The sequence below is a fragment of the Varanus komodoensis genome, unplaced genomic scaffold (assembly GCF_004798865.1).
Source record: "Varanus komodoensis strain SLA01 unplaced genomic scaffold, ASM479886v1 scaffold49, whole genome shotgun sequence".
NCBI lineage: Eukaryota > Metazoa > Chordata > Lepidosauria > Squamata > Varanidae > Varanus > Varanus komodoensis.
Window position 1 is genome coordinate 1,493,946 of NW_025336072.1, and position 20,559 is coordinate 1,514,504.

The 20,559-nt window shown below is 38.9% G+C and overlaps 1 protein-coding gene across 8 annotated transcripts in view; it reads right to left on the minus strand.

The window, feature by feature from the left end:
• Positions 1-20,559, minus strand: part of CHST15 (carbohydrate sulfotransferase 15) — a 59,930-nt gene that overhangs the window by 16,088 nt on the left and 23,283 nt on the right. For all 8 annotated transcript variants that reach the window (XM_044445719.1, XM_044445724.1, XM_044445722.1 and 5 more), the window contains 2 exons: positions 1,351-2,382; positions 421-760 (listed from right to left, as the gene is read on the minus strand). In XM_044445719.1, the coding sequence (XP_044301654.1) occupies positions 421-760; positions 1,351-1,893 (883 nt within the window). In that variant the 5' untranslated portion in view covers positions 1,894-2,382. The remainder of the gene's footprint in view (positions 1-420; positions 761-1,350; positions 2,383-20,559) is intronic.

The following is a 20,559-nucleotide window of genomic DNA, read 5'->3' on the forward strand; positions in this document are numbered from 1 at the left end:
CTCGGCACCCTAGAAATAAGGAATGGTAGGGGGAAGGGGTTGTTTGTGTTTTGTTTATCAGCACCTTTCATTTTGGGCAACGAAAGTTTACAGCCATGCACCATATAAAATACTGCTGTGGTAAAAAAGAAACCATGAACATTTGTCTGTGGCAATTCCAGCTGCTAGGCTTTTCAGTGTTAGCCTGTTGATTCTGAGTTTGTTATGTGAAGTAAAAACAAGGCATTTCCAGTGTGTATCCAAGGCAACCTGCAGCAGATCCAGACAATGAAGCCAGATCTCTTGATTTCCGGCATTAAGTTTATTGCTTCCTCGGGACTAAGAAATTTCAAAACGGAAGAGATACTGCTTCCTAAGGAAGGCTAAGTATTTCTTTAAGCAAACACAGCTCTGAAATGTCAGTCAAGACTGTTTACTCACCAAACCGTTTTCTTGTCCACCAGTGAGGCTCTTTAATAGCTGAGAATTTCACATCAGGATGTAACCTGAGCCTGTCATAAAGGTCTGTTGTTCCACATTTTGGCTGGCCTATGATGTAGAAGTGGGGAAGACAGCGCAGCCGGTAATGCTTGTCTTTGTAATGATACAAATGGTTCCAAAATACCTTCCTAAGGTAATCAAATATTGTCCGAAAACGTTTGGAATACAAGGCATATGAGTTTGTAGCATAAGGATCTCTGGTAGTGTTTCCTCTGTATTCCTCATACCAACAAGGATTCTTGCTGTCCTGAAGAAACTTTTTAGGTATTACTGAGAACATCTGGAATACAAAGGAGAAAGTTTATAGTTTAAAATAGCACTTCTACCTATATGCCATTGCTCTAACATTCCAACAATTTTAAGGCTGAACTGCAGTGACAGATGTTTACCCTAAACTGTTACATAAATACATGTAGATATGCAGAGTGGAAGTGAAGAGCAATATATTTGTACACTCTAGCTTTTAACTATGAGGACCATGTTGAATCAAATATGAATGTTTATGTAGATGTGTACACACACACACAAAGTGGGAGAGAGGGAGACTAACAACCCTTTTCAGTCCTTAGCAGAGAAGACGTTGAAGACCCCAGAAAGCCTTTGATAGGCCATAACTTATCTATTTTAGACAGCCTCTAGCTAAGATACTGGTACAAAGAGCAAAGAGGCACTGTAGATACTTTGCAGATTGCCCACCACCTTGTAAAATTGCACTGAAATCAAATGTATCTGTGATAGACCCGGTCAGTAAACATGGGCATATTGACTTGAAATCATGTAACTGTATCTATATGTAAGAGATATTTCAGCACAGTGGTAGTGACCTACATTTTTAATAATACACAAATTTATTTCTCTTTTTATACTCACATGCATCTCTTGTTTCTGCAGATCTTCCAAGTCTGGAAGAGGTCTGGTCGTGAACTCAATATTTGAAGTAATACTGTCAATGATTGCTTTAATGCTTGGGTAATCCTTTGCATAGGAAATATTCATTTTAGATGCATGGTAATGGTCTTTCAAATCACAGAGGCTCTCATTGTCCATTAAGTTTGAACTGCTGCTGAAAGTGCCATAATGCAGTGCTGGTTGCATTAGCACAAAGCCATGTTTAGCTCCAGTCAGTATATAGGATGCCATCACTAGCATCATTATGACTAATCCAAAAATTAAACTGCATAGCTTCCCTTTCTTTAAGCAAAATAGTCCGGTCCAGCTATCACTGTGATCAGTCCTTACTTCCAGAACTGCAAGTAAGTTCATCTGTTTGCTATCCACATGCAACAGAACTTTATTCTTTCCTTTGCACAGAGGACACTTTTGACTACTGTGATTTGACCCCTGACATTTGAAACACTGCTTGTGCAAGTCATTTGGTAACAATGCTATGCAGCAAGGAATGCAGTGCCTCATATTAGTCCATTAATGGATGGGTGGAAGGAGCCATTTACAGCAATCAGAGAAGAAGCTCAAATGGATGAAAGTCATTTTCTGGAGAACATCAAAAATTCCTGCAGAATCAGTGGAAGACCTTGAAAGGTTAAAAAAAATACTAACTAAAAAAGTAACCATTGAAACAAATATAGCAATGGCTTAAAGGCATATAGACTTTGGATCAATGACAGAAGAACATTAAAAAAAAAAAACCACGCACACACCTATTCAGGTTTTTCCCATTGAACAACACAAGAATGGGACTTTACTATACCAAGCAAAGAAACACAAAAAACAAAATGAGTTCATTGTCCTTGGATTTCATCAAAAGTAAACCACTTTAAGTATGTGAGAAAGTAGACTGAAGTTTAGAAATGGTGATCCTTTAAAATGTAAGTTTGAAGATTGACAAATACTTTGAAGAGTTTCATTTTTCTAATACCGTGTTGGAGGATTCTTTTCTGTAACCTAAAAGAAAACAGAGAGAATGCAAATACCAATATCTGTTCAAAAGTCATACTGAAATTTAATCACTTTATTAAACAATGGAATACCAATACTGAAAGCACTGGTTGAAAAATATTTGCTAAAATGAGCGATATGGGCAAAATTCAGAGGTGGAAAGAACATGCTGGAAATCAAAGTCTAGATCGCTAGAACAGTTTTGGACAGAGTATACCCAGATGAATTTGTTCAAGTATGCAGAACCTCTTTAGGTGACATCTACTCACAGGCTCCTATTTTCTAAGGTGATAAGGATGACAAGAGAAAAGGGACTTAAGAGTCTGGATCCTTGAATCTATAATCTGCCCCATCACACATTACCCCTCAGCTGATTTTTTTAAATAATTAAAAATACCACCCCCCCCGCTTTATTTTTAATGGGTTCCAATGCATGGCTATAAGATGTTATCTTCTTAATTTTGTATTGATGATTATGTCATTGTTATCTGCCTTTTAATTAACAGGTACGATTTAAAAAATGATGAAACTGTGATATAAAGAACAAAAAAGGATATGACTATAGAAGTGTCAACTGGCAAATTTATACGAGAAGTTCCATGAAGATTCTGTTACAAATTGCAAAAAGAATGAAGCTAAGAAGCCATCTGGGCCAAGCTAGTCCATAGGCCCTTGCTTAGACCAAATGGATCCGTGGGACAATATATATATATAGATTAACAGAACAGTAAAGTTGGAAGGGGCCATGAAGGCCATCGAGTCCAACCCCTTGCTGTTGCAGGACACTACATTACACCATCCCACTCAGATGGCTGTCCAGGTTCTTTTTGAATGTCTGTAGTGTGGGAGCGCCCACCACCTCTCTAGGCAGCTGGTTCCACTGCTGTATTGCTCTGACAGTGAGGAAGCTTTTCCTGATGTCCAGCCTGAATCTAGGATGCTGCAACTTGAATTGATTATTCTGTGTCCTACATTCTGGCATTAGCAAGAAGAGATCTTGACCTTCCTCTTTGTGGCAGCCTTTGAGGGATATCTGTCCCCTCAGTCTTCTCTTCTCAAGGCTGAACATGCCCAGTTCCCTCAGTCTCTCCTCATAGGGCAGTGTTTCCAAACCCTGGATCATTTTTGTCACCCTCTGCTGGACTCTTTCTAATTTACCTGCATCTTTCTTAAATCTTGGTGCCCAGAACTGGACACAGTATTCCAGGTGAGGTCTGACTAGTGAGGAGTATAGAGGAACTTACTACTTCTCTTGATTTGGAAGTAATATGTCCTATATATGCACTCTTTACTCTTCCTTTCCTTCTTTCTTTCTTCTGAAGCAGAGATTAACCATTGGAAGTTTCCTTGAAAATATGTTTTTGGGAAAGAAAAAACAATCCTATTGTGCTGGGGGCTCTCGGCTTCAATAGTGGCAAAGAAATACAAGAAACAATATCCCAGTCTTGTCTATTCTGGCTCTTCCAACAGCAGCAAGAAAACTCTTTGAGAAGCCTTTTTCCCTGTGCAAAGAAGTCCTCAAAAGTAAAAGGCACAACTTAATCCTCAGACTTTATAATGCTGAAAGCCTGCACAATGCCATGGCAATGTAATTTTAGCAACATTCAGCAGAAGAGAGAATAGTGGCAGCAGCAAAGAAGAAACATCTGTTTTCCTGGTCTCCCTACTTCTGTCTGCTCTTCTACCAGTCCCTACCTAATCATAAGCTTAAATTTCTTCTTTGGGGCAGGAAATGTGACAGGCATCCATTCTCAGCCACTGCACTCTTCTAAGGTTACTCCCAGCAAGAAAGTGATACAAGTACAGCTCAGAGAGAGAGAGAGAGAGAGAGAGAGAGAGAGAGAGAGAGAGAGAGAGAGAGAGAGAGAGAGAGAGAGAATATGAGAGAGGAAGAGACTATGAGAGAGACTGACTGAGGCTGGGTAATAATGTGGATGAAGTGAAGTGAGAAGAATGGAATCTTGAGAAAGAAATCTTTAAGATTCTTGTATTAAAAACTACAATTTTTACTAAATAGAATACACATGGTACACTCTTCTTATGCACTTCTGCTGGCCTCTTTTGTCTCCTTTTTTGCTTTTGCTGTGTTTGATTAAAGGGAAATGTTTGTTGGTCTGCCAAAAAGACTCTGAATATGTGTAGAGCTTTTGTTCATTACTGCCTGTTGCACATACAACTCAGCACTCCTTCAGAAATATGCATCCCTTATTCCGCACCACCTCCAATCACTTCTGGCAATATTTAAGTGATTTAAATCAAATGGTTATTCCATCGATGGTGGAATTGTTGCTACCTAGAACTGTGAGAAGCAAACAGTCTGGCTGTTTTAACCCTCCTCCCCCTCTTCTGCAAGCATCATCCACAGATCCTTGAGACAGCCATGTCCTCAACATGGCTTACCATGGACAGCATCATGTATAGGGCTGCATGTTATCATGGGAGGCACAGGGTCTGATGCAACTAGAACGCTGCATTGTGGTGATTTCTGCTGCAGAAGTAACCATGGAGCTGTGAGAAGCAAGTAAAGAATCTTCCTCTCTCTTCCCTCCTCCCCTCCCTTTTTAAAAAAACAATTTCCCCGAAGCACCTTTCAGGTGGTAAAAGAAGCGTCTTGCAGTACACTGTCACAAGAACCTCCAATTTTAAGAATATCCTAGCTTGCTGTGGGCAAATGAAAATGCTTTTCTCAAAATAATCTGAGATATGCTCATGCAGACACATGTATTTAATACTCCCTGCTGCTTTGCTTCTCAAAAGAATGAGCAATTCTGATTCCTCCTCCCAGACTTCCCACCCAGTGGCACAGGCAGCAATAATGCTCTGTTTGGGGTCATTTTCTCCTCTTACTACTGCCTTACTACATCAACTGGTAGTCTCAGAGATAATGTTTTTGAACATGGTGCTTCCACATATCTATCATATCAAATTCTTATAACCATTGACAGATCTTTCTTCTATGAGCTGATAAATGTTGTAAAACTGCCCAGGTTAGTGGATAAAACAGATGTGATGACATCATCTATTCTCTCATTATCATCTGTATTTATCATTCATAAAAAGGAAATTAAAGAGCAGCTCAGCAACACTTATCTGCGGCTGTTATGCTATTAACAGGTTGACAAAAACACGGGGGAGAAAAAAGAAACAGAGACTAAATCTGCAGAGCTGTGTTCCAGTTAGGAATGTGATGAATCCAATGTATTTTCACACACTGACCTCCCCCCACCCCAATTTTCCTCTTTGTTAGGCCTGTACTAACTCACTATGGTATGAGCTGAGCCAGGTCAGACACTTCCATCTCTAAGACAGACTGTGAGTTATGCATTTCGTTCAAGCTGCTAATGAAATTTGTGCAAATAAGCATCCCAAAACCACAAAACTACCCTGAAAGCGTCAAGTATATGTTCACTCCTGCCACTTTATGGAAATGCCCAACTGCACTGTCACATACCAAGATTTGCAGAATGTCTTCTGTCTGCTCCTCTGTTATTTGCATTTATACTCTAACTTTCTCCTCTCGCAAAGAACTCAAGGTGGCTTACATAGTCCTTCTCTCCTCTATACCCTCCTCTGATTTTCTGTCCACCTTTATCAACATCTTCATTGGATTCCACAAAACTCATTGCCCCAATTGGCAGAAATATGATCTGACATTGCTAAAGTTAGCACCTTTTTGCAAAACTGATTGCTCCATGTTTCAGATGTGCTACTTTATATTTCTCAGTATCTCACAGCTCTACAATTTCTAGCTACTTTATTGTAAGCTAACTAATGTTCACAAGGTGACTGATCGATAGATACTGTAATGTACTGACATTATCATCTCTTTGGACTGGAATCACAAAGTTATTAAATTGCTAATATAATTGCCCTCAAGAATACAGAACAATTATCAGATTAAAATGCTTTGAAGATGACCAGAGTATAACATGAATGGGAGTATTACAAGTAATCTACATATTTTGTTTCTTTTAATGCCACGTAAGATTATGCATAAAATGTAAATGAATGGTGTATAAGGTTGTATACACAATGGAAATGGAAGTTTAGAAGGATATCAAAAGTTAATGGTGGGTTTAGTAGGCTGAATCCAGAAACATGCCTATTTTCCCACCCTCTCTTTCCTTCAAACTCCCAAGAAAGCTCTTCCAACTGCAATAGGTCCTCCTGAATGGACAGGGCTACGGTGCTATGTGTTGAGAGACAGAAAATTGTCAAAATCAGTTTAATGCATCATCCAAAGTTCCTTCCGCCACAGCTCCCAATCTCACAGAACACTGCATTTTGGAGTCTCTTAAACCTTGTAAGAGATTTTATCAGACTGTTGGGGCAGGTCAGCAGTTATCAAAAAGATATTATCACATATTGTCACATTCCCATAAAGGTATGTACAGTATTTCAATACATACTGCATTGCTAACATCCTTGGAACCTGTTCACAATCTTTCAAATTCTAGAAGCAGAGTCATGAATGTATCAATACCAATATCAGAAAAAGAAAATAAGGTCCCACTGCAACTGTCCTTTCAAACGTCAATGCACTAAAAATCTAGACGTCCACAGAAGACTACTGATAAAAAATATGGCAGGGTGGAGGGAGCAAAAGTAAAGACGAGGAGATGGTGAGTAGCCATAGAGCACATCTAGCCTTTTTCTAATACGTGTCTTTAGCTTATTGCATACACTTTTGGATCAAGCTTATAAACAAGATATATATTAGCAGTGCTCAGTTATATTAATTAGATGCCAAGAAACTATATCATTGCATGGCCTATAGTAGGTTGGTTGGTTGGTTGGTTGGTTGTTTGGACAACTTGTATGCCGCCCCATTCGCATAAGCCTCCGGGCGGCTTCCAATACATAAATAAATATATTTCTAAACAAGATACATAAAATCCTGTTAGCAGATCTGGTTACCCTATACAGTAACAAATTATAGCTCCCAAAAGCCACAGGAAGAATATCCACAGCAGCAAGGACCATCTTCCAGTTCATGCAAATAATTATAACAGTTCAAACGCAATTCATATGATTGCTTCCATCTAACAAAGCCAGTTCCCAAGCTGCCTTCAGGCTGATGGGTGTACCTGAACAAACTGTTCTTTCTTGCAAGCCCAGCTTTCTTCTGCTTACTGCAAACTAATTTTAGCTGGTTGGCTCCATGTAATGCATGTAAAGGAAAAGTGGGATTTCAATCTACGAGCTAAACTTTTCATGCCCAGACGGCTTCCTCAGAGCAGTTTACACCAAATCTGTAACCTCTAGTGCTGGTTATGACATACTTCCCTCTAACACTTCAAAATTTTCCTCACAAGCCACAAATCCCAAAAGGACATCCAGCACTAGCAAAGAATGTATATACAATAAGAATTATATATTAACGCCTTATTCAGCTATTTGAGAACTTTTTTGTATGAAGTATTCCTTGACAGTGATTGCAATGAAGAGCCTTTACAAACCAAGGGGTATCCATTTTTAGCCTAGCTTCTGGAACTATGCTGGGTCCAAGTAAGAACTGTGTATAATTTATTACAAATATTTGCTTCTCGATTCATCAGTCTGAGAATGATTAATTGATGAAGCTTACAATATTTAAACAGTTCTTTTAAAACCACAGTAAATATTTTAAAACAGCAGCAGTATGGGCATGTAAAATTCATCAAATGGCTGGATTAAAAAGTCATAGTCTAGCAAAAAGATCATTTGGCTTTTTTGAAAAAGCAGGTTTAATGCAGGATGCACTTTCTGGGAAAGGTATTTTACACTTCCGCTTTCCTTGTTAGCAACTATTTCTAGAGCAGAGGATTACAAAGATGGTATCTTGGCATATTCACCAACAGGTCCTTTCAGGTACTTGGATCTTAAATCACTTACAGATTGAAATGGGCTAAGTATTGTCACCATTACTATGCTTGTAAATGAATGCACAAGTAGTATCTCTGGTTCAAGTCTGGCATGATATGATAAATTTGATCTTCGTAATCCTGCTAATGCATTTTGTACTAACTGAAGTTTCCAATGGTTCCAGTGGTCATCTGAATGGCAGTGACTTAAAAGGTCAGATTTTGTTAGATATTCTCTTACTGAAGCCAATCAAAGCTTATATGATTGACATTAATTCCCACTCTTCCAAAAAAGAACTGTCAAAACTATATTATAAATATGAAGCTGTGTAGTTCTGCCCATTCTTCCCTCTCCACAAATAAATTCATTATGGCACTTTGTATCCAAACAAAATAAGGATTTATTGGAACACCACTAGAATGTATTTTAATGCTTTTTTTAAAAAGTTTCTAAGTGTGTTAGGTTTTTGCATTTGAATGCACAAGCAATGCAGTGATGATAGATGACATCCACAGTTGGATATTTGCTTGACTATGTATCAAATCTGTGCATACGATATCTGGATATTCTTGGCTAAATTAGCATGATTTTTGCATGAATGATTGATATCAAATATAAAATATTATAAACTGGTGAAAAAAGCCCAGTTAACTGCTTTAATAGTTACTGCAGGAAACAATCAGGAAGCAATATATGCCCAAATTCATGTTAATGGTACAAGGATGTTGGTATCACTAATGAAATAAGATTTCAAAGTTCCAAAATTACTTCTAACCTGCCAACCTATCCTTAATACATGATTTACTTTGTAAAGCAAACATGGTCACCTTAATTTAACTGCCAGAATACAGACAAGGAAGAAACATTAGTGGAAGTATCATTCCTGTGAATTTCTAAAGTCCAGGTGACAAGACCTGCTGCTGAAAAGGAAAGCAGTATAGTTAAGCCAGGAGGAAATGATATGTTGCCAACAAACATATATCAAACAACTGCCACTGCCATGCTGGCACAAAAGCGAGGAGTAAAAGCAAGACAGATGTGGTTGCTTTAGAAGTCAATACTTTTTTTTTTTGCAAAATGGGTAAAGTTGTTTTTATTGAATTACCCATGTTATTGATACAAATATTTCATAGAAGATATTTGCTACTGCCCATAATGGACTGAACCTTCTGAGCAAACACTGTATTCATTTCTAGGGTACTCATTGTTAGAAAATATGGCGATACGAGTATGTAAGGATGGCTGGGCGATTATCTAATAAATTCCACAAACCTAACATGTCCTTAATGGCTCTACCAAATTGTACCACTTTAGGTTCTATCTACTATATACTGTAGTATGCTGTTATTATTACAACCCATCTGTTTGATTCAGCAGATTCACAGATGGGGATGCGGTGGCGCAGCAACTTAATGACGCTGGAACTGTAGGTCAGCATTCCAGCGGTCTGAGCCCAGCCCCATGAGGTGGAGTGAGCTCCCATCACTTGCCCCTAGCTCCTGCCTACCTAGCAGTTCAAAGGATACCACCTGCAAGTAGATAAATAGGTACTAGCACTCTCCAGTGGGAAAAGCTGTCTATGTTCATGTGGAAGCAAGAACCAGTGCTGGATCTGCAAGGACGTGCCTGGCAAGGAAGCAGTGGAGAAAAGCCCTGGATGAGCTGACTTCCTCAGGAGCGCTGCTAGCCAGCCGGTGTTAAGCTAAATCACCCCCAGTGGTGCACCGGTGCAAGAAAGGCCTAGCAACTGTCATCCACCAGAACATCTACCATGAATAAAAACATTGGAGACTCCCTGGCCATGTATGCCATATGCTAAATAAATAAAGCAGATTAATGAACTTATTAATAAATCTTTAATTCCCTATCTTTCACCCAGAATTGCAAAACCAAGCTATGAATATTAATGTACTTTCACCTTTTAAATGTGTGTGTTTTTAGGTATCAAAGAAGAAAATATCAGACATATGAATACATCATGTCACTACTTATGCATCTAGCAGTAGCTGTTTCTAGTTCTTCAGAACAACAGTACTCCATTAAAGTGATGTGCAATTTACCTAGATATTGGTGCAATTTTTTCAGGTGTCAAAGGATTAGTTATTTTATCACACATTGTAAAGCTGAAAAATCCATCTGACTCCTCAAATTTTTTTTTACTGGTTTGTATACTTTCACATTTTTTTTACTGGTTTGTATACTCTCCCATTTAATACAAGAGGTGAGTCTGCACATCACAATTTTTTAAAACACTGGGCTGAAGTGAATGTGTGGGCAAGCATACTAGGTCCTGCCCCTTGATTGCTCACACTACATGTGAAAAGAGCTCATTAAGTCAAGAATGTGTCATTCCAGCTCTAGGTTGTCTATCCACCAACAACCCAGAATTTCTAGTACAGACATAACAGTAAACAACAGAGCATCACTAGGTTATTTTCAGTTAGCTAGATCAGATGGTAGAGACAGCATGGCCATTCAGCTCAGCTCCATCACAACACAGGACTGGGTTTTTGTGAAGTGTGAAATCTTGTGACCTAGTTAGCTCATGAAGTGGGATGGGGCAACATACAAGCCAGATAAATAAATAAATGAGATTGGCAGTTCAGGGGAGAGAGGTATTTCTGTATACTGTATTTCACTAACATAGAACCAACTGTGGCAAGATATGGTGATGACCATTAACTTTGTTGGCTTTTAAATAGGGAATGGATAAAGTCATAGATATGAGGGTTACTAATAGCTATAATTAGCAACACCTCCATTCAGAAGAGGAAGTAACCCTCTGAGAATCAGATTATTAGTGAAAATCAACAAGGAGTTATCATAACTATCATTCCAGTTTGTGAACATGTAGAATCATTTTATTAGCCATTACTGAAGACTCTTCTAGACCCAATGGACCAGATCCAGTAAAACAGTTCTTGTTAAGCATGTACCTATCCTATCCTTCCTGGTTAGCCCATGGGAAGAAAAAACAACCCTGGATACAGAAGGCTTTAGAGGTGTCCTCCTACAGCCCTAGAGAGTTTCAGTTGTTGGGCAGTATAGAAATTTAACAACAATGACACAACAATACCATATCTGGTACCATATGCTGCTACCACATCAATGATCTATGTTGCTATATATCAGATGCTATATTTGTTTCTTTCCAATAGTTCTGAGAACTCATTCCTATTTCATCTCTGCTGATGTCCTTCTCCAGATTTCAAATATACTGTTTGTCAATAGTTTCAGAATTACCTTATTAAATGAACACATTTTTACTCATACTGACATGTCTGTATGAGTGTCTGACATGTCACATCAGAAATATTTTGCAGTTAAAGGTCTACTCTGGGTTGTTGCTGTGCAAAGGTCCCTTACGTGATGCAGGAGACACCATTTATTAATATTTTACGCTCAAATGCAATAATGAATATATGTAAAGAATGTGAGTAAATAAGTGAAAATATTTCTCACTATTGTATTAGAATATGAATAATTTGTTACCTTAAAGGAGCAAGTGACCAGAATAAATTATGTCAATTACGTAAAGGAGCAAGTTTGGTTGATTTGTATAAATCTAATTTCCAAACTATATTACACACTGGGAGATGCATGAAATAAAAATCAGTCAATTCTCCTTCTTGCAGGTAGATTGTGAATTATATGTTTCAAAGTAAAAGATACTAAGCACTGTTACCAATACACGCAGGAAAATGATATGTACAATGTGGTTTCCTAACTTGCCTGTGCCTGTCTACTCCAGGACAAAGAATACCTATTTCCCCCAGTGAAGATAGTGTTTCCTGCTGCCTTTAAAGTTCCTAGCACATACCCAATATCTGGAAGTTTGCCTTCTGGCTGTTGGTAGAGATCTGCATCTAATTCTGTGTGGAGGCATCTACTTGTAGAATAAAAACAAATACTTTTTTTGATCTGTCATTACTGACAACTGTGTTAAATGGTCAGTTAACTCTCTTGTTAGAACACCATCTCATAGGTTTCTCAAAGGTGCTCTATAAACTAGGCCAGGGAATGCAGATGCCATCTATGTGTTCTTCAGAACACTCAACCATACCCTGCAATGATATTAGTGAGGACAAACAGATTTCTGATCCTTTCTATCAGGGCAATCAGGTACCAACTTTGTTCAGAAATGTAGTTGCAGTGAAAAGCCTTTCCTTAATCCAAGCCAGAGAACGAAAATTGACATCCTAGTCTGTTCAACACATCTGGAATTGAAGTAATGGGCTGCCTGCCATCCATGGATGACTGGGTGTGTCCTGCTACATGTTGTCCTGAGCTTGGTCCTCCCCTTCTTGCCCTTAGGCTCCAAAACACCAGACAGACTCTTTGTGAAACAGATCTTTATTGGCTGTTTGCGACTACAAGACAAACTCTTAATACCTTCTGGTAAAATGAAAGATAAGCCTCTGTTCATATAAAGAGTTTTGAACCCAAACTGGGAACTTCTCCCGATTCCTTCCCTTTCAGTAACACTGTGGACTCCAACCTCAGGGTGGCTGCCACTGGTGAAGGGCCAGCTGGAGAGACCTACAGAAGCTTTCCTCTTCTCCCACCTCTTCACAGGGTCAGAAATTGGATGATGCAACAGCTCTCCCTCCTCCCCTTCTTGGACCTCTCCCATCTCTTCCAAAATATCTCAGCTCTCCTGGTCAGCTTGGGAACTTGTGGGCACTTCAAAGTCCTCTGTCTCTCCCTCAGTTTCCAAAATCCCATTAACAAGTGCTCAAGGTCATCTTCATTATCAGAGTCATGCTGACTCTGGGATACCCATCAAGACTGGTGGTCTGGTTCACTCCCTGTTCAATGGGCTTAGATAATCTTGTGGATGTCAAGGAGAACAAGAAATCCTGAGCTGCCCACACCCCATCCTCCCATTAAAATGCCTTACATGTGGTGCCAATGGCATTAATGTTCATGCACCCCTATACCAACAGCCTGAGGAACTGTAACCCTGCATCCAAGACTGTTTCTCAGCTCAGGTAGGGTACCGGTGCACCAGCAGAATTCCCAATTTATCCCACTGGCCTGACACATAATGCAACCACTACAGACTAGTAGTCAGATGGAGAGGAAACCTGAAAAGAGAGTTAAAATTCTTCTAGTCTGTATCAACTCACCTTCTCTCAAGTCTACCCTATATTAACTAAATACCCTGGGTGGGCCCTGCTGAGGGACTCTAATTCTTCCTTGTTCACCCACCCAGGTCTCAGCTATAAGCATAAGAGAGATCTTATCACACAAAGATCTTGCATTTAGAAACAACATCCAGAAGGCAGGGTGATAGGACATCCGCCAAACCTGTGAGTGAGAGGAATCAAAACACTGCAGAATTATTGATGGAGGCCTGAAACTAGATCAAGAAATACAAGAACAGGGACTCAATATCTCTTGGTGGTATAAGGTGCAGATGCAATCAAGATATGCTAAAGATTGTAAAACATGGGGTTTTATAAAGACCTAACAGCCTTTGATCAAGTGATGCTAAAAACAGATGAGAAAATGATTAAAAGAATTTATGAGTTCTTACTTGACAGGAAAATGGAAGGGAACAGGTTAAGGAAACTATGATAACATGGGCACAAAATTTTGGCTATAATATTGCATTAGAAAAGTGGCAAAAGCTATGGGAGAGAAATATTAAGGTAACTTTAGCAACTTCATGTAAAGAAAATTTATATAAAATGTTTTATAGATGGTATTTGTCACCCAGTCGATTAGCTAAGATGTTTCCAAATATGTCAAACGGATGTTGGAAATGTAAACATGATGTGGATACTTTTTACCATATGTGGTGGACCTGTGAACATGTGAAAAAGTATTGGATTAAAATACATAAATGGCTTGAGGAAATGCTACAAAAACCCTTAGCTTTTAAACCTGAAATATTCTTGTTAGGCATTATATGGAAAATATTAGCAAATGAGAAATGTATTTGATGCTACATTTAATCACAGCGGTGAGGATTGCGCTTGCTCAATACTGGAAGAGTGAGGAATTACCCACTGAAGAACTGATTTTAAAAGATTCTGGACTGTGCAGAAATGGACAGATTGACTCATTTTTAAATTTTTATAAATCGATTTGAATATTATAGAAAGTTAAAAAGGTATGTTATAGGGGGCTGACCCAGTACGTCCGATGTATTTGATGATTGATGTTTTTAGTTTAAAATATTTATAAAAATCTTTATTAAAAAAACACTGCAGAATTATTAATTCTCTGGGCCATATTTAACTGGGTAGTCTTTTCTCAATGCCATATCTTCCTCTGTCACTACACTAATTGTCCCTGCATGTCCCTTGGCCCCAACCCTTTGTCGCAAGCACATACTCAAGCCTTAAGAGGAAACTAATTCCCACCAAAAAGTCCAGTTGGCCAAGATACCTTTATTCCCTACCCCAAACAGATGCAACCCACCCTCCTTGGTGTCATTCCTTTCAGGGTCATGCCACCAGGGAATTACTGACCTGGCTTCTAGTCTGGCATATAAAGGCCTTCCTCAGAAGTAAGCATATCTAGCTTGCATTCTCAGTCACGCTGTCTTCTTGCTAGCTATGCTAGCGTATCCTGATGAAAGGGCTGACAGGACACTACAGAACAGGCAACACACAAGATGAGGGGCTGGCAGATGATAAGGAACCAGTCCGATGTGTGTCTAAATTTGTCATTTATTATTTGAATTCTACAAAAATGGTGCTTAAGTAGCTTACAATCACTAACAAAACTGGATGAAAATAAACAAATATATTAAAACACAATTAAAAACACAGCAGCAGCAACAGTAAAAACAGCATCTATCCCAGGAGATCTGTTTATACAGTGTCTTTGCCTGCTGGTGGAAGGATCATAGGCCAGGAGTGATCCAAGCTTTCCTTGACCGAGCCAGGAAGGGACTATCAAGAAGGTTTATTTCACAAATGAAGGCAGCAGCCTTGAAAGAAGCATCTCTTCCAAAGATCTTTAGAACCTGGGCAGACTTATATGGGAAGAAAGTGGTCCTTTAGATAGTGTGTTCCCAATTTATTTATAATAACTTAACAAGTACTTTGAATTGTATCCAGAAACAAATGAGTAGGTGGTGAAGCTGTTGTAACAAGATAACCAAGTGTTCCTGATAACCATATTTTTCAAAGAAAGGAAAAAGGAGCTTTGAGAGATGGGAGTTAACTGAATATTGAAAATAAAGGGTTTCTCCAATTAACATTTCATTAATAAACTTCACAAGAACTTGCAGCTGTTTACTTCTAAGCAATCAACAGTCTGCCAAAAATTAAAATTAATTTTATGAAAAATTGCTGCCCTCTGTAACCTAACCACAAAAAGACTTGAGTAATGGTTTTGAAAGCCCACATGATATGTTATGCAGGCCAGTGACCTTCTCATGTTAGACTCCTCCCTCACTCAGCTGAGTCTGAAAATTTGCAAAACATAACTCACGGGAAAAAAAACATTTTAAGATGTCTGTCAAACAGTTTCCTTAAAGGTACAAACTAACAGCATGTGGAGAAAATGAACATCTGGTAACAGTCAGAAAATATATACACAGCCCATCTAACAGTTGTTCAGATATAAATTTATCATGGCTAAGTTTTTTAGAAAGTCATAAACAGATCTAGTAAAGGCAGCATTTTTACTTAAATAATGACCTAATGGATTATATGACACATTGTTACATTTTTCCCAAAAGATTCTGTCCAAATGTGTCACTGCTACATTTTAAGAAAAAAAGGAAGCCATCTGTATAAGTTAACACGGTATCATGGATATCACAGAGATACAACTATTTAAAGCACTGGATTGTTTCTAAGTTTTTTCCTTGCCGAGAAAGAGCAATTTATGACACATTTCTACTGTTAATGACTCTGCTTTGGCATAAATTATTTTTACTTTTGTTTCAACAGAACCTATTCCTCTGTTTCTGTTTGTTTGCTTTTGTTTCCTGTTTTCTGTTTCAAAATAAAAATTCGTTCCCTTCCATGGTAAACTGTAAAAAGGAAAAAGTTTGAATGGAACACCCAAAATCAGGTTAATTGAACATTCAACTTGAACTTTTCTAACTAATCTCAGGTTTATAAACGTTTGTTTCAGAATTCTATGTAACAGAACTTTACCAGTATTTGCATGCTTTATAATGGTAGAGTTCTGAAAAATCTCTGCTTAATAAAGCACAGAGCCTGTTGTCGGGACGATTTTCCTAGCTTAACTTGTTCTGGCGGGAACCCTTCTTCTCCATCCCTCAGGTATATATAGGAGGGGCTCCCACCATTTTCCCCAGTTATTACAAGTCCAACATTATGGGGAGGAGACACAGGTCCTAAGGAAAAAGCAGTGGAACCGAAGCTGCAGACACCAACATGGGATCAGTGGACAGGTTGTGTGAACACACAGATGACCACACAAAGAATGTCTGTTACAGGTAAGCAACCTGCCTTTCTTCTTTGTCTCTGTGCATCACACACATGGGCAACCGGCAAGCTTGCCTTGAGACAGAGGCGGGCAAGGGTCATCAGCAAAGGGCCACTGAGAGAACCACTCACTGAAGGAGCAGTGTTGTCTGGCGTGGACATTGGGCCAGTTGTGTCAAATGAAGGTTGACGAGGTGGACTATGCTGCTACTCTACAGAGATTGTGTAGTAAGATGCTGGCATGCAGTGCTGCAGATGTCACTATTGACCTGGTAGAAGGCACCCTTGGTTGCTCAGTGAGCTGGAGTCCAGACAGCTGGCAGGACAACTTGATGGTCTGCACAACCCAGTGTGCAAGTTGTTGGGAGCTGATCAGTTCATCTTCCATTCACCATACACAACAAATAGTCTCTGGGACAGGTAGAAGGATTCAGTACAGGACCAATAGAATGGTAACATCCAGCACATGTCAAGTATATGCAGGGCTGACTCCACTGGGTTGGATGGCATTGGGAAGAATGTTGGCAACACAATGTCCTGGTTCAAGTGGAACTATGACCCAGTCTTTGGGAGGAACATGTGGTCAGGCCACAGAACCACCTTCTTCCTATAAAAGGAGTCGAATGGTGGATCGATGTGCAAAGCACAAAGTTTACTTAGCTGCCTGGCCAGAAGTGCAACCCTCCATGATGGGAGGTATAAGGCCATGGTGGCCAAAGGATTGAAGGAACCCTTTGTAAGGGCCTGCAGGATCACTGACAAGCTCCATCCTGGCACAAAGAAACAGGTGTGCAGAACCAGGTTATGCAGAACTCTCAGGAACTGACAGGACAGAAGATGTGAAAACATTGACTGTCCCATGAGAAAGACTGAGACACTGAGAAAACATTGACTGTCCCATGGAATAATGAGATACATTAATGGGATGCAATACATTAATGAAAAATGGTTTCAGGTCTCTGGTATGCAGCACATGGTGGAAGTTGAGGATCTCCAGTCCAAGCAATACCAGCATCCAGAGGACCTATTAAGAAAAACTTCCCAGGTCCTCAGAAGGGGATCTCAATTCTTGCACTAAAATTCTTCAGGCGAGGATGTCATCATATCATCAGGAAGTGGCAGCAAGTTTCACTTAGGGGATGAAGTGATGGGAGAAAAGAACTCCATCTTTTGCAGCCTCACTGCAACAAATAGGCTCAATACCATGTTCTAATCTATGTTTGGTCAGAATCTGCATGAGTCTTCCACCACGTGCATTCTAACCATCTTCCCTCTTCCTTCATTGTCCTCAGTTTAAGTCTAGTTATCAAGCAGCTCTTGGGTTCTGCTATAACCTACCTCAACTTATACATTGAAAGAAAGCACACAAAAGGCATATACATATATACATTCTCCAACATTATGTGGGTTGGAGAATGTATATATGGTTTCCTAATCTTGTAGCCACAGTGAATAATCTTCCTGAACAACCCACGCTACCCTTGACATGATACACTCTAACTAGAAAAAAAGGGTTGTGGTTAAGAACACATTCCATCTGTGTTCTCATAAAGACGGTTTGGAAACACTGCTGCACCATATTCTACTGTACATTTTTACAGCACAAACTCTGCCTGTTTAAACAGAGCAGAAAGCTTTTGATATTTCATTTCCTAATCAATGGGGACTAAATACACCACATAATATGCTGTTTATGGTAATTAATTTTAACTCCCAACGCATTGAAGTATTCAGTTGATACAGAATGACAGCAAGAAAATGCACAAATCCAACTGGAAATGAATCTACATATTCATGAATTAAATACTACTGAGGGTTTTTAAAGCAAAGCTAGTATATTTTCTTTTGCAACGTAAGAAAATGGGAGATCTAGCAAATCTATATTAAACTAAAATTGACAGAAATGACAAAAAGATCCATTGCAAATAGCAGAGACACAGTTCACTAATTTTAGCTCATGCACAGGATATCTCTGGACATGTTTTTCTGTGGAAATTATGTCCATCAATAAGCTGTTTGGCAGAGCATGGCCACATCCTCTGCATCCTTGCATGCTGCTCATCTTCCAAATAGATCTGGGTGGCAAAAATGAGATCATATTTGGTCAGGGCCAAAAAACACATTCCTTAAAATTTGTGTCTAGCAACTATGTCAGTTTTGTTTTCGTTTTTAGTTCTGAGCAGGTGCAGGAGGCTAAAACAGATGGAGGATTAGCCTCTACTCTAGACTGCTGCTAGGTAAGATTTAAAGAAAGGCCTGGTTTTAGCCCCCCAAATTATGAACAGGGTTATGAAGACACTGCTGAAATTACAGTCCGAAAGGAATTATACTCCTTCCAACTGTAATGTTTAGAAGAACTCACCATGAGAAAGTCACTTGTGAATTAGTTTTTCCCATTAGTGGGAATCAGAAACTACTAAAATGATGATTTTGCATTACTTAGATTGCTCTTCTGTTATTACTTACATGGGAGCAAGCTCTCTTAAACACAGTAGGACTTACTTCTCAGTAGATATGTACAAATTGCACTGTTAGAAAGCATTCCTGGATAGCTACAGAAACACAAGTTAATAGAAATGGCTACAGAAATGCAAGCCACAAAGCATATGCTGCCTAATTTTTAATTCATTTTTGGCAATGAGAATTTTTATAACAACTTAGTAATGAAATTAAAAATTTAAAATAAGGTTAACCAAATGGGCCCAATAGCTAACAGATTCTTCTGTGAGCCTACTTTCAGAAATCTAGAATTTTGTCAGTCTACTCTAAGCACTACAGCAAAGGCACTGATAGCAATTTGAACTTATGAGAAAAGTCCCACTTAATTCCTGTCACTGGATGACAAAAATAGTATTCTTCAAAAAGAGGAAAGCCTGCAATCACACTCAGAAAAGCCTGAGAGCAAGGCTTGAGAGCAAGTCTGCAAAATTTTGTTATTCCTGACTTAGGGTTTCAAGTAGGTTTTTGCTGCTGAATGTCTGTTTTTTGAAATGTCATCTCCAAATGCCACAAGCTGCACACCACAATAACGTATTTCTATGTTAAGTGCAGTACTGGATAAAAAGGCTTATCGGTGTTTTGCCAAGGTATACTAGTAAAAAAGTAAAACAAGAAATAAAAAGTTGGTCTTGCAGACTGATCACAATTATTCAGAAAACTCTCAAAGCAAAAAGTAGTCTCATACTTTCAGCACTAACAAAACAATGATACATTATGATTTTAATTATTATTGTTGTATTTCTGGCTTGTCAAACGGTTACATTTTTCATTTCCACAGATTTCCTAGAGAGAGCTAAAGGAAACATTTTACCAAAACTGGTACAAAGATATTAAACATTTTTACCAGACTTGACTCTCTCTGTGGTGAAAGAAGATGCATTTATTCTTACCCTTTTATATAAACACAGGTAACTTCCACTTGATCTATTGACCTGAGGTTTGGCCAGGAAAAAAAAATCAATATCCTTGGTATTTCCAGCCACCCAAAAGATTAAAAAATTGTTATGGGAACCTGGAGAAGAGAGAGGGATCATGTCATGGAATTACTGTATAACATGAGGCAGAAAGGCAAGGTCATATGTACTTTTTTACGGAAGAACTAGTAGAACTTGGAGCCGATCATGTATTACATTCTGCCTACACAGATATTTCTGTTCCTCCTGTGAACTGACATTCAGTGTCAGGCATAACAAATGCAAATTACCAATTTTTCTATTTGGGAGCCTTTGAAACTTTTGTGAATCTTTCCATAGGGCATGCCACTTTTCCTATATTCCTTCCCAGTCTTGGATCACCTGTCTATTGACCATTTGCTTTTTGTGCCTCTAGACTTAATCCTCGTCTGTTTCTTGAATCTAATTCTCTTTCTTCTGTGGATCCTACTCCATTCTAGACTTGATTCTTTTAAACTTCCCTGCCTACC